We start from the raw sequence: 14,805 nt of genomic DNA, 5'->3' as shown, positions 1-14,805 counted from the left end.
TTGGTGGTTGCTAGGGTGCTGACAGGCAGTTGTGTGTGGTGGTTTGTTACTAGGGGGTTGCTTAGCAGGTAATTGTTTGGCTGTTCTAAATGGATGCTTGTTCTGGGTGGTTGATCTTGCTGTGGTTGTGAAGATACTGTATATGGACAGAGTAGAAAATGTATGGAGAAAATCCAGATGAACTGTGTTGTGTTTAGACAGTAAGAAGAACAGACAGGACATTTTGGCATTTATTTATTTAACAATTTCATTCCATACATGTGAATTAGGCTTAAAATCGAATTTCGAACCAAATGAATACACCAAGGAACACATTAAAAAAAGAAAAGAAACCAAATGAGGCGTTTTCATTTCAGCTTGCTACAAGAAGCACAAACCCTTCGTGTTCTGAAGCCACTATCATTTCAAGAGCTAGGGAGGCTGTTTTGCTTAAAAACCAGGTACTCTATCTACCAGTGCACAGTACGCTACCCACTACATCTGCTTCACTGGCACGCAGAAGAGTTTTGCAACGTGAGAGGAACATGGTGAAATTTAAGTAGCGTTTGTCTGTTTATCTTTTACATTTGAACTACAGACGTTTCTGGAACGGTGTGTTTTGTGTTGTTGTCAGTGCAGCTAATTCTAGCAAGGTCATGCGAAAAACTGTGAAAACAGCGTTTCCTTCAATCTATTTGATCTTGACCTACTTGTAGCGTGTCCTTACTATGACAACTGCCCTTTTAGTGTAACACATTTACAAGCTAAATTAGAGTGCATCTTTTCTGGTCTAAATTTTGCAAGGGATCGTTACAGCAACTGGACAGCATTTCTTTATTATGCGGATGTGTTTAAACAATATACAGCTTGTGTGATATGAATTGGAAACAAGCATATATATATACACACACTGGCATGAGCATTAAATAAACACTGAGATATTAGTTTGATTATAATGATGTTTTAAACACAGCATGATTGAGTAAACTGAAATAAATTGGTATGAGGTACCTGTATGTGTTGAAGTAGAAAGAAAAAACGCTTCATATCTGAGATGCAAAAAAATGCAGCGGCTTAAAATAATGTAACTGGGTGACATAAATTAACATTTTTGATTAACAGTGTTACAGTTTTGGTTCTGGCCAGTTTGTTAAAAAGATTCTTTGCTAGATGTTTTAATACACAAATGCTTTTATTTCAGTGTATGTAATATTCCTAACTCTAAACCTTTTCAGTAAATGAAAGTGATAGTGAAACAGCAGTTGTCACTTGCAGGCTCTCAAAAATCTAAATCTAACTGACAAAATTTGAGCTCTGTTCCAAAACCTAGTGAGCTGCCATCACAGGGAGCATCATTACTCTTATGGAATCTCATAAGTGACTAATTCAAATGAACACACATGTAATTGATTTCAGTATAGCTTGCCGTTAGCATGCTTGTACAGTCTGTATTTTCATAATCACAGTCTTTCCATACCAGCTATAGTGAATACACTAGGGATTCAAATGGGAAATTAAAACACTGATTGACAGAATAAATCCCAGTTTTTATCCAAGACTTTAAATCCAAACATTTTAGGCCGTCATTTTAGCTATGAACCCTTTGTAAATTCCACTGCGGTCACTAGCCGAACAAAAACATCAAACTGGAAATGCTTTGGTGCATTAAAAATGTGAATATGAGGTGACAATATAACATGCACTTTATAAGGGGCGAGTTTGAAGGAAAAGAAACAACCAGGCATTGGGTGACCAGTCATCGCTGAAACAAAACAGCATGAAGCTCCCACTACAAACACAAAGGCAATTATGGTGATAAAAGAAGCTTATTTATTTGTTCTTAGAAACGTCGAGTATGTCCTGTAACGGGTCAAAATATGAGCAAGTGGATATATTTTCTTGATAATAGCATGTGATTTACTGACCACAAAGGCAGCAATAGGTCAGTGTCACAATTAGACAGAGAAGTGCCAAACATTGTTAGCAGTTATTAGGCCAGACAGATGGCTTTTAGCCAATACACATAAAGAGAGAGGAAGTAGAAGGAAAAGAGAAATAAATTAAAGGTAATCGTGGCTTGAGTAGCATGTCAGCGGTTATGTTTAATTTCATAAGGCTTAAATTGTTTTTTGTGCACTGATAAATGGTTTGGCCTTAAGAAGTATGTAATCTGACTGATAACACTCAGCCCAGTGACTCTGTCGAAGGATTCCATATTCCTAGCCATTAATATATTCACACATATTAGGGATACATGTGATGAGACAATTACATTTGAGTAACATACTTGTATATGGAAGTGATATGTGTTATTGTGGTGCATTATGATTAAAAAGATAAAATTTAAAGCTTGACCATCTGTGGGTTTTATAAGCTTTGATATGTGAGAACGGAGACGGACTGCGAAAGCAAGTATGAACACTAATCGTCATCATTTACAGGAAACGAACATCAGGTGAAGGTGATTTAAAAGTCTCCCATTCAACAAACACATCGCATTGCCGTTTCATTAAGTATTCCATTGCTGTTACAAATGCTGCCAAAATCATTGAGTGGTTTTCAATTAAGCAAAATTAAATAATTTACAGCGAGTCGAACAAAAACATTCCTTCAAAAATGTTTTACCAAAATGTGATACTTGTACAATATATACATGCCTTGAGCTAAAGCAAAAGTTATGAAGTTGTCGAGAATCTTTTCTTGACAAATGAGATGAAAAAAATAATTTTTCCCCACCAATATTTAGATCAGCTAATATACAAACTTGATGGAATTAGGGATCCCAAAGTCTAACAACAATTTTCACTAGTTACCACATTTAGCAGATATATTATACAGCCTTAGCAAGGTTGTCTATTCATCATAGAAATCAACAAAAGAACAGAAAAAAGATACCGTAATTTCAAAAACACTTCCAAACATTAACATAATCTGTGACTTCAGTGACCGTAAACCGTACTAATGTCCAGTTTGGGTAATGAAAGTTAGTTCTTTTTACGTCACGATTGCTGTATTAGACTGATTAATGAGGTGATGTGAGTCATTTGTGCTTATCTTTTGATTGGCCTAAACCTCATGTTGTAAAATGAGTGATATGCATGGGCAGCGTTCTCTCAACGTTATTATAATGTTTAGGTTTGCATAAAATGTTTTTTGGGATCTTTGATGAACTGTATATATCTATATATATATCTGACCAGTGATGTGCAGGTTTAAGAGCACTGTAATAGTTTCACACTTGTTTTAGTTAAATATCACTTTCTGTGTTGTGAGATTTCTTGTGTTCGGCACAACGGTTGTGTAAACAGCTAAAAGGACGGGATATTTGTGGATCTGTTGTTATGAAAATGCTGCGTATGGGGGCTGATCAGACTGCTGCAGAACCAAGCAGTGAAGATGCAGCATCATAATACACAAACACACAACTGGGCTTGTTCTGTCTTTCTTTTTTCTTTGCCTGGTTGCTAATTCACTAGCCTGCTATGGTTTATTTGGTGACCAGTGTTGGTAAACCTAACAGTTTCAACTAATTAAAAAATACAAGGTGGTGGATTTTCGGTGGAACACACTGAGACCTTCTGTGAAGCTATTCATTTACGTACCAATATCTACAGTTCAAGTACAAAATACTGATTTTAGCCATAGTGTGAGCTGTCGGTTTCACATCATGTAATGGTAATTTGGAAAATGGAGCGTCGCTACGTACTGATAACATTATTAACACCTAAAAATCTGTAGAGTAAAAAGGGAACCTCCCTCACTTCAAGTCTGAGTATATTTTCACTACTGTACATCATTTTTTTGGGAGAAACATCACAATAAACGGATTCAGCATGAATCACAACCAAAATCAAAGTAGAAATTATTTAAAAAAAAAGTAACAGAGCACAAAACATTTTTAAAAATCATAACGCTGAAGATAAAAAGCAAGCAACCAATCAGAGGCCTGACAAACATGAAGGCATTGACTGAAACTCAGCGGACATCTGTATATTTAGGCACTGTGAGAGGATGAAGGGCGAGTCCTTACTGAAAAATGGCTGCAGATTATGTTCCTTTTTTACATATTTGGAGATTTTGACTTTTTTGTACTACTTTGGGGTGTTTTACGGCTATTTAATGATTACAAAAGGTGACATCTTCAGCAAATAAGTTGCTCGCAAAAAGTAGGAGGTGAGCTGTTATCGAAAAAAGCTAAAGAAATCCAAACTGAAATGAAAAACAACAAACTGAACGGAATAGAAGGGTGAGAAGAAGCTTCCGCTGCTGTCTGAAGAAGTTCCTACACGGTGCAGGGAAGGAACGAGAGGAGAGAGAGCGAGAGAGGAGCGCAGTGCCACTTGCAGTCTAAATGAAATACTCTTTCTTTTCTTCTGCGTGTGCGTGGTTGCCGTCAGCATTGATGATGGCTGTGTCTGCGTCCGGGGCATCATCCGCTCCTTTGGCCTCGTTTGTCAAATACGTGCCTGAAAAACACACACAAGGTCTTGATATGGAGGTTTTGAAACGTCACTGAAATTTTACAATACCTATTTATGTGGACTCTGGTAAAAAAAAATAATAATAAACTGCAGGAAGCTTCAAAATGGCAATTCTATGTAAGAGTGAAATCAGTCCAAAAGTCTGAGACCACTTGTGAAAATGCAAATAATTTATATGCACTTCCAGTCAGAAGTTTGCAATTAAGATTTTTTAAGGTCTCTGAAAGAAGCATCTTATGCTTACTAAGACTGCATTTATTTGATCAAATTACAGTAAAACAGTAATATTGCGAAATATTATTACACTTAAAAGAACTGTTTTCCATTTTAATATATTTTAAAATGTAATTTATTCCTGTTATTTAATTAATTGGGTCTTCAGTGTCACATGATTATTCAGAAATCATTCTTAATATGCTGATATTCTAATATCCAAATGTATATAATTGTAATATTTAATAATAATAATAATGTATATAACGTTTTCAATTTTATTAACTATTTTCTTAAAATTTTAATACATATCTTATTTTGTTTTCATTAAAAAAATTATATAAACTTCAAAAAAAAAATTCTGCTCCTATTTTTCATTAATTTCATTCATTTTACAAAACATTATTTTTTCTTAAATTATTCAAAATACTGTTTATTTATAGGTTTTGAATCACAGGTGAAGCCCACTATAGCTGATGATGTATTTTTGAGTATTGCTGTGTCTACATTTTACAGAAATTTAAGAAAATCGTACCTTTATGCCGTGCCAGGTAGCGTCCCAATACAATAATTAAGCACAAAGTGGCAAAGACGACAACAGCGACAATTCCACCAATCAGAGCATGGTCTGGCGGGCCTGGCAGAGCATTAGGATCTGTAAGAGAGAGAAAGAGGAGGAGAAAACATAGTTGGTAACCTTTCTCATTTCATCGTATATATATTTTTTTTTTTACCTTCCGAAACATCAGAAGGTTGACAACAAATATTTTGGACTAAAGCTTTAGCCCTCTCCTGGTCAAGTAGTTTAAAGTCTGTCTGAACTGACAGGCCGAGCCATATGGTGGTCTGACAGGGATCTATGCATGCCTAGAATGAAAGTAAAGAGGAAGACATGGGCCACAACAAACACTGTGTCGTCAGCTGCTCATAACAAACACACTACGTGGGCAAAAGTTGTTTGAGAAGGGTCACAAATTTCCTAGAGGAACGTCTTTCCAGAAGCTGCTGAGGAAGGTCAACTTCCTATTAAAGCCAATGGTTTTGAGATGTAATGGTATTTACTTTTTTACATATACTTTTTTGACCATACAGTCTTAATTAAAAATAAAGGTTCCAAAAAGATTTTTTCAGTACCATAGAAGAACCACTTTTGCTTATCCAAGGAACTTTTCAATGAACAGTTCTTAAAAGAAACATTTTTTTTTTTTAGTGTAAAGATTTAAAAAATCTCGAGAACATTTTTCTTTATAAGGGGCTTTTGCTGGAGGAACCTTTTCATAGTTCTATTGGTGTAAGTACATGCTTTTGTGTTTGTGCTGCAGGAGCTAGGAACGTATTTAGTTCTAGGAACTCCATTTGGGGGAACTAATTTAGCTCCTACTTAAGAGTAGGGTCCAAAAGAGTTCTATAGAAACTACCAGTGATGTAAGTGTATGCTGATTGGCCAAATGCATACAGAAAACCTACTACCTGTCATTTTTTTTAAATCATGTAAAAATATTTACTCCAATAACGTAATTACTTGTTATATGTAACACTGCAAGTTGTCATAGGGGATTTAGTCAGATTTTCATGCTCTTTCAATCACATAAATTGTGCGTTTACATTCCATCTCCGTTATCACGAAACCCACCATGCTCCTAGAACTGAGTTCCTAGAATTATGTGGTGCGAAAACCTCTATAGATATCAAAAAAGAACCTTTATTTTTAAGAGTTTACAGAGTAAAATAAAGCTCTTGGTTACTGGCACTTGGTTACAGAAGACAAGATCTGCTGTTCAAATTGTGTGCTACTTCATTTCATTCCTGACCAAACAATGCTCTTGAACCTCCAAGCTTATTGTTAATTTATAAGATGGGCTCGTTTCCTTTCTCTCTCTGAGCTGTGGTTCTCTATTATGTCCCTGCTTAGTGCCATTTGGAGTGGTATATTATAATTGACAGCATGCGTTGCATCTGCCACAGCGTGTGCGTTTAATCCGGGCGGTGCTTTGTGCTGCGGGAGCTTCCTAATCACTGCCTGCAATTACTGTATCAGCCGCACAAAGCCGGGATAAACTCAGGGCCAGAGAGGCATTCAAACAGTCCATCAGCTCTCATTTCGTTAATGGAGAATCCCACCTCGGATTGACATCGGCTGGGCGCGCCGGCTCCATCCCTCTGATTGACATCTCATAGACTGACTGTTTTTTCCGCTCTCTCTCAATAATAGCATTTCTTCTCTTTGTTGTGTTTACAGGAGGAGTATAAAAACCTACAAGCTGTATCTGACTTCCCTGTGACAATCAATCACAATAAAAAAACAAAATATGTGCAGATCTCTATCACCCTTTTAGCGGCTCGCTGAAATATGAAATGTGGAACGGCTACTCGTATCTGACAGGCGCATGTTTCTGAATTTCCAACGGTGAAAGGCTGTGGTATTAAACTCTCTCAATTTTTATGACATCAATAAATCAAACTTAAGTCCCAAAAAGTATCGCCACAGCAGGTGTGTGCATGTGACTTCAGTTTGGCCATCAAACAGCCTCACCTTTATGCCTCTTCAATGAGATTTCACACCGAACTCTAGTTCTCAGTGATGTTTAACTAGGAAAAGTAACAAAACAAATTCTTGGCACTGATATCGTAAATATCAGGACTGTGTTCAGACACTTGTGTCCCTGTACATTATACTGTGAATCTCAAGTACATCCCTCAGTGTTGTGATAATTAGCCCTTGTCTGTCCTCGCTCTATTTTTATCAACACACAGTGGGGTTGTCATGCTGAGTGCGACTCCACTGACACTGTGAGAAGCCTGGTAATCTCTAACTATATTACGGATAATTTCTACAGTTAGAGAGGAGGAGTTACATAGTTCATTTCATTAGTCAAAGCAAAACAAGAGTAGCATGCAGCTCCAGATCTCACAATTTCCCAGTGTGTGAATTATACAATGGCTTTCAGAGGGGGTGGGTCAAATTTTATAGGATTTTTTAATACTTTTTAAAAGTCATTTTCAACTTTTTGAGGTCCGTGGAGGTGCAACTCGTATTGTCTATATATATTCTTATAGTGATAATGAAAAAGGGGGAAATTTGACAAATTAAAAGGTCTAATGTTAAGAAAACACCATATTCTTGCATATTCATGCAACTTAAAAAAAAAAAAAATTATATATATATATATATATATATATATATATATATATATATATATTGCACGATAAATTTTTATTCTAAACCAATTTTAACCACACTGTAAAAAAAAAAGTTGAGCCAACTTAAAATTTTAAGGCAACCAGCTTCAGCAGATTTTTGAGTTTTCTCAACTTCTTGTTTTAAGTTTATACAACAAAAAGTTGAGAATCTCCTACAAAAATAAGTTGAGAGAACTCAAAAATCTGCTGAGGCTGGTTACCTTAAAATTTTAAGTTGGCTAATTTTTTTATTTAATTTTTTACAGAAAAGTTTAAGAAAATGCCACAAAATAAAAACTCGAATTTGAAGAAAACTCAATAATCATGCTACTTCATCATTAAAAAAAAAACAAAAAAAAAAACAAAACATCTGAGGAAACGTTCCTTATATAAATATATACAATTAAAGCTATTTGGATATGTACTTTATGATCTTTTGTTTTGACTTCCTCTAGGTAGAGTTCAAGTTTAACTTCTTCCCCAAACCCCTTGCAATTTGCACCCTGCACTTGGCTTACTATTTCTCTGTCTTAGCCTCTCATTTTCTGTCCTTGTGCACCGCACACAGGCTTAACTCATCAGAGCGTTTGTCCTTAGACACGCGGTGGGCTTAACATAGTGGGATCCCCCAACAGAGAAGTGATATGTTTCCTCTCCCCCAGCACACATTATCTTTTAATAAGGCCTGCGACAGTCCTTCCCTTATGATTTAATATTGAAGCACCGCACACACATTCCTATTTTAATATTCATAATTTCCTCCCCTGGCCCCTGCATTGTGTGGCTCTGGCAAATGTAACAAATTAACGGCAGTGAAACTGCACCGCTCTGATGGTGTGGGATATAAACTTGCCAGCGGCGCATCTGAGAAGAGACTTTCAATCCAGCAGCGGCTAAACAACGTTGAAAACAGCAACAGCACCCAGCGCGCGCGAAACCCCTGCGGTCACATGAATTCTTAAAGGAAACGGTTTCAGAGGAGAAACATGCAGGAAGCACTCTTTTAACAAATCCACATGGCATGGGTTACGAACAGGCCTCGGGGGGCAGGAGCAGCAGGGGCAGCCATGTTGCGCTCTTGTCGGGATGACATTTCAAGGTGAGCGTTACCATTAACTCCACATGCTAATTCAGGAGACTGGCACATGCTGTCTGGGAGATTATTTTTACGGTAATCTTTGTAATATTTGTATAAATGCCTTAAAGGGAGACAGTGAGGCGTGGGCTGAGTGTAAAGTGAATGTAGGAAAGCGAACGTCAACGCTTCGGTGATCTTCTTTACATCATTGAACTTATTGAAGGACAGTGACGACTGCTGATGTGCTTCCAAATTGAAAGGTGCAGAAAGATGGTTGGCCTACCGAAAGAATTGTAACATATCAAAACATCGCCCTCTATGCGGAAGGCAAATTCAATGGAAACCTCCCAATAAATCACCTAATATGAAAACCCAGCACAAGCTATTGAATGGCATTTATGATTTGATTGCTGAACGCATGATTTGCTCTGACTCTTGGATTCAGATTCAAATGTTCCACCACAATCAACCAGAAGCAAACCAAATTATGCATAAATTGTAAAATGCAGTGGAATGGAAAGATAGTGTTATTAACCAAATTATGAGTTTAAGTGTGAGCTCATTAGACTTGATTAGAAACTCGGCTGGATATTAAGCTGTTTACCATGAGATACATCAATATTAGTAATCTGTGTAAGAACATCTGCAAACTTCCACATTTAAAAGGGTTATTTACAAATGTATGCCTGAGAATAAGGTTTATTTATTTTGCTAATATATTTAAAAATTGTAGAGATTTTTATGTTAAATTTTAAATGCAAGTGTAAGTGTTTTTCTCCTGTTTAACGTAATATGCAGTGATGACTATAAATAAGCCATTTATAGATACATTGTTTCAACCAGTGGTGTTAGTTTTGGGTGGGACTATCTGTTTAAACAACCAATGGCAGACAGAGTAACATTAATCTTTTGTTCACTTCCATTTGGTGACTCCATTTGCACAGAAATTGCACACTTCACCTTTAAATACATATGCAGGTTTATATTAAAGGGATAGTTCACCCAAACATTAAAATTTCAAATGTTGCAAATGTGTAAGACCTTAGTTCATCTTTGAAACACAAATTCAGATATTTTTGATGAAATCCGAGAGCTTTCTAACCCTGCATAGACAGCAATGCAACTACCACATTCAAGGCCTAGAAAGGTAGTGAGTACATTGTTAAAGTAGTCCATGTGTCATTAGTGGGTCAACTGTAATTTTATGAAGCTATGAGAATACTGTTTCTGAGCAAAGAAAATAAAAATAACAACTTTGTTCAACAATTTCTTCTCTTCTGTGTCAGTCTCGAGAGTACTATGCGTGCATGTGGTGCTGCTGAAGCAGGAGCCGGTGTTCCTTATGGGTTTGGAAGGACATGAGGTTGAGTAATTCACAATAGAATTTTCAATTTTGAGTGAATTATCCCTTTAATTAGATCTAAAATAAAACTATACATTTGGAGGTTTGTGGATGTTCTATCAGAGACGGAAGATTAATGTTGACTTATCTTAGGGTAAATGTGCTATACTACATATGAAAATGTGGATGGGTTTTGTGGACAAAAAGCATTTTTCTCCACTGATGACCATTTAAAACCCTACACCAGCAGAGAAACTGCCATTGAGATGAATGGGAATGTTAACAGATGGCTTTCTCTAGTTATTATAGACCTTCTTAGGATCCGCAAGCCCGCAGAAACAGGTTAATAAAACATCCTATAAGTATTTTATGAGTATTTTACAAGCTCTTGAACAATCTAAAAGCATAGCTTTGGCTGATGTCCCAGTTAATGGGCATTGCAGTGTCATTTCTTTCTAGGAAGCCATATGAATATTCTGCCTCAGACTTGAATATCCTATAGTTCTTGTTCTCTTCCTGCATGTGCAGGCTCACTTCTCTTCATGACGCACTGGCAGCAGTAAAAGCCAGCCAATTAAATAATATTAGATGTCTCTAGGACTCTGTAAATATATAAATAAAGATAAATAATGGCTTAATGCACTGTTTAATAAGTCAATTATTCCCCATTTTCTGCTGAGAAAGAACATTTGACAATTGTGTCTAATGGAAAACGGTTACCAAGAAGAAAAAGAGGCTGTTATATTTGAGCTGTGTGGCCCTCATGAGGGCCCAATCTAGGAAATAAGCATTAAACATCCAAATCAACCATTCCATCCACTCTCCATCCATGCAGAAAAGAGAAAATAGCTAAGTGCTCCTTGTCTGTCTTTCACATCCCTTTGCCCAGCACAGCAACCTCTTAAATGACCTGTGAGTCTTGTGCGGGCTGATTTCCATACCGGATACTCTTGAGAGTTGATCTAATGCCAAACGGGGGCCGCTGAGTTGGCATTAGAGCAGTTTAATTAGATTTTCAAAACAACTTACAGCTTCTAATTGTGGTTAAAAAAGTGTCTGGAGAGAGACAGAATGATTGAACCCAAACAGGGAGAAAAAAAGAAAACAAATACAGGTGTTCTTCACTGAGAGGCACGAGCAGGCATGTCATTGAATGATTTGGAGATGTTACACTGTAACATTCATAATTAGGCCATCATGCTTCAAACTTGATCTGCACTGAATGCTGGGAAATGGCGAGTGTTCATTTCAGCAAATTAACGCAGCTCAAGGCTTCCAGAGGATTACTTAAAGTGTCTCCTTTCCACAGAAACAAAATAAATGAAGAGAGTCTTATTCGTAATTCATATTCGGTGGCAGAGTTTAATGATTTTTCTTTTTTCCTTTCCTGTTATTTTTTAAATTGTTACCATAAGTCTTCCCTCGACATGACTTAATGTGACAGATCATCAGTAACCGCGCTGCGTGACAGAGGAAAAAGACCTTTGCATTACACTTTAATTCCTCTTGTGTTGTGTCATTTTCAGAAAGGAGAGAGAGGAGGGCACTCAGGACTCCTTTCTCAATATTTAACTGACCCTCCAGGGACACGGCAGCTGAAACTTTGACTTATCCATTTAAACAGAGCCGGCTTCTGCTGGTGTCCTCTGGCAGCCCCTTCGAGGAAATGCTTTTTCATTCTGGAACACACCTTTCTTGGAGTTCTAATCAATAATTCTGAGATGTTCATTGATATAAAGTTTTATCATAATCATTTTAATCCTTCTATTGAGAATAAGCAGCAGGATGAATGATTTCCAAGATGAAATTCTCTCTCGGTGCTTCTAAAACCCTATTTGGGATTAGTTTTCTGGATATATGTCTCTAAAGTAATGTCTGTAATGTTTAGCGTTAATTCATACAGGATAAGTAATGTCTGTAAAAATCTCAGAGATGGACTGTGCCCAGGGGCACTGCAAATATTATATCTTTTAAAAATATATATATTTTAAAGTGTTCCCCTCCACTTTTTGGGGAGATAATAATTATATTTTAAGAGCTTTGCTGCTGTGCCAAGAAAGAAAATTGCAGCTGGTTGCAATTTTGAAGACTTTTAGACCAAGCAGTAGCCTCTATGTAAGTGGTCATTTACTATGGCAAGTGGTCACTTACCTGCTATTTAGCAAGGACAAACAGGAAAAACATTAAAGTCACCTAATTAATATTCATAAGCCAAGCTTTATAATAAGTTATAATGAGTCCACTTCACATCATTCCTAAACCCCTAGTTGTGCTTAGTGCTTTTACACTTACATGTTATATTCGTTATCAATTGTAACAGCAATTGTATATTGTACTCATACATTTAAAGATGGGTATTTTTGCTATTTTCTTGTTCTTATTCTTTTGTTGTTGTTAGGAAAAAGTTTTTTTATAATGCTGAAATTTCCTACCATCACTTTGTTTCAATCATAAAACTACACAACTTCATTTTAAAGGTTTTTTCCTATTTTTCTTAAATAAAAGGTTTTCAGTTTAAGGCATGTAGCATAATTTTTACTGGAACATGAATGTGCAGAATGTTTTTATTTTTTATTTTTTAAATCATCATGGCTACGTTGTCATTTTAATCATGCAGAATTGCTTTGCGATCCACACATTCGCAGCTACAAGCAGTCATGTGACTTGAAGAAATAACTCAAGAAATTCGAACGTGGCTCTAGACTTCTCATAAAGCACTAATTGGATGAACAATGCTTTTCAGGGCGGCATATACTGCTTGCAGACCAGGAACAAAGTGTTGGAACTTGCAAATGACTCTCTGAGGATTGCTCATTTGTTTGCTTCTTACTGGGATTACAGCCCATGAACAAGGCCGTTTCCAGGCCACAACTGACAGGCCCACGTCTGCCTATTACGCTCTTGTGGTGTGGCCATATTGAGTAATTGCTGGGTTTCTGGTCAACGCTTCAAGAAACATAAGTTCCACTCCGCACTATGAGACTCCTTGCAGGAGGCTAGCAGTCTCCAGCCATGTATAACATGTCTTTTTGACAAAGGGTCTTGGAGGAATCCACAGTGACCTACAGCGGAAATAATAGGACATAATTTGAAATAATAGTTTTTTTTTCAAGCCAACATATTTCAAAGCTTCAAAAACTTCAGTACTTCCAAGATAGCCCTTCCTCTGTTTATATCCTGGAGTTAAATCCAATTTTAGCCGGGTAATTCTTGGCAGACACTGGACAAGTTTAAAAAGTTTTGTAATAATTTTGCAAAATTGCTACGTTTTATTGTCTTCTCTTTCATTTCTGGCCTTGGATAATGAACCCAGACCCAGATCCTTGCTAAAACAGATACATTTCTGCACTTTTCTCTCCCTGTCTAAAGACAAAAGGCATGACCAATCATTATCCCTGTAAAAGTGTCTCTGTGGGACAATAACAGCACAGGGGTCTACGGCAGTGCACTTTCATGCTGATTATGAAAAGTGAGCTGTAAATATTTTAAATTCTCAGCATCCCCAGTACTTTATTCAACCTTTCAGCTTCATAAGGTCACAGCTAATTTGCAAGCCATAAAAACACATTTGGCAGAATTAACAGGGACGGGAGATGCACTGATGGCATCGTCTGGGCCCCGTGTTTCTTTGAGGAAGAGTTATTATTCCCATTAAGCCTGGCAGAACGATGAGGCCAGAAATTCGCTGCTGGTACGCCCCCATTGATCGTGGGCAGGAGAATGAGCTGCTAATGCATTTAGAGAAATAAGATCCGTTAACACCGCAGACGTTCAGCATTACAAGCTTGGAGAGAAATCCTTTTTGACGGAGGGAATGTGTGTGATATTTCTTCACAAGTTGATGATTCCATTCTGGTTTTAAAGGATAATTTCGGCATAACCTGGCATAAAACTGGGATATCTTCAGGAATAGGAACATACTGATGCAGGATAAACTTTAATCTTGTATCAAAGACCATAAAATCCCATGTTTAGTCCAATTTATCCTCAAATTTAACCAAGTAAGCCACATTGAAGAATGGAACTGTGAGGAACCATGATACAGCACAGCCTTTCTGTTTCCGTGTACAAACTTCCCTTAAAGTTGCACCAACAGGGCTGCCCCCCTCACAAGTCATACGAAAATAGGTAGACATTCAAACGACCTTATGGAGAGTCCATGGGGAGTGTGAAAATTTTTAGATACACCTTATAAATCACACTGTCTATATTTAGCTGAAACATTCATAAACAAGAAACAAAACAGACCCTGATACCCCTGAGACTGGACGCTCACTGCAAGGGTCTAAAGAACACTTATGTCACAAGGTACAGATATGCCTACAGGCTTGGTGTCAAGGCACTTAACTGATGGGGACTGTTGCTCAGACCCTCTAAAGATGCACAAACTCCAGGAGAGAGTATAGTTAAGGTGAACAAAGTTGAATCTAATACAGATTGTCATGTACAGACCCCCAAAAGTTGTCCCAAACCCATATGCTGTCTGACGTTATGAAATATGGCATGCAAGAACCAGGTATTTTCCATGACTG

At 37.1% G+C, this 14,805-nt stretch overlaps 1 protein-coding gene across 1 annotated transcript in view; it reads right to left on the bottom strand.

Moving 5' to 3' along the window:
* Positions 1-220: 220 nt before the first annotated feature.
* Positions 221-14,805, bottom strand: part of LOC306865848 (cell adhesion molecule 2-like) — a gene marked incomplete at its 5' end in the record, with an annotated part of 86,576 nt that continues 71,991 nt past the window's right edge. Inside the window, 2 exons of the mRNA XM_079410676.1 lie at positions 221-4,445; positions 5,209-5,328. Coding sequence (XP_079266802.1) covers positions 4,327-4,445; positions 5,209-5,328 — 239 coding nt within the window. The 3' untranslated portion in view covers positions 221-4,326. The remainder of the gene's footprint in view (positions 4,446-5,208; positions 5,329-14,805) is intronic.

This window comes from Barbus barbus, assembly GCF_936440315.1.
Source record: "Barbus barbus genome assembly, chromosome: 47".
In the NCBI taxonomy this organism is placed as follows: Eukaryota; Metazoa; Chordata; class Actinopteri; order Cypriniformes; family Cyprinidae; genus Barbus; species Barbus barbus.
The sequence above is the reverse complement of the archived record's forward strand: the minus strand, read 5'-3'. Positions and strand labels throughout refer to the sequence as shown.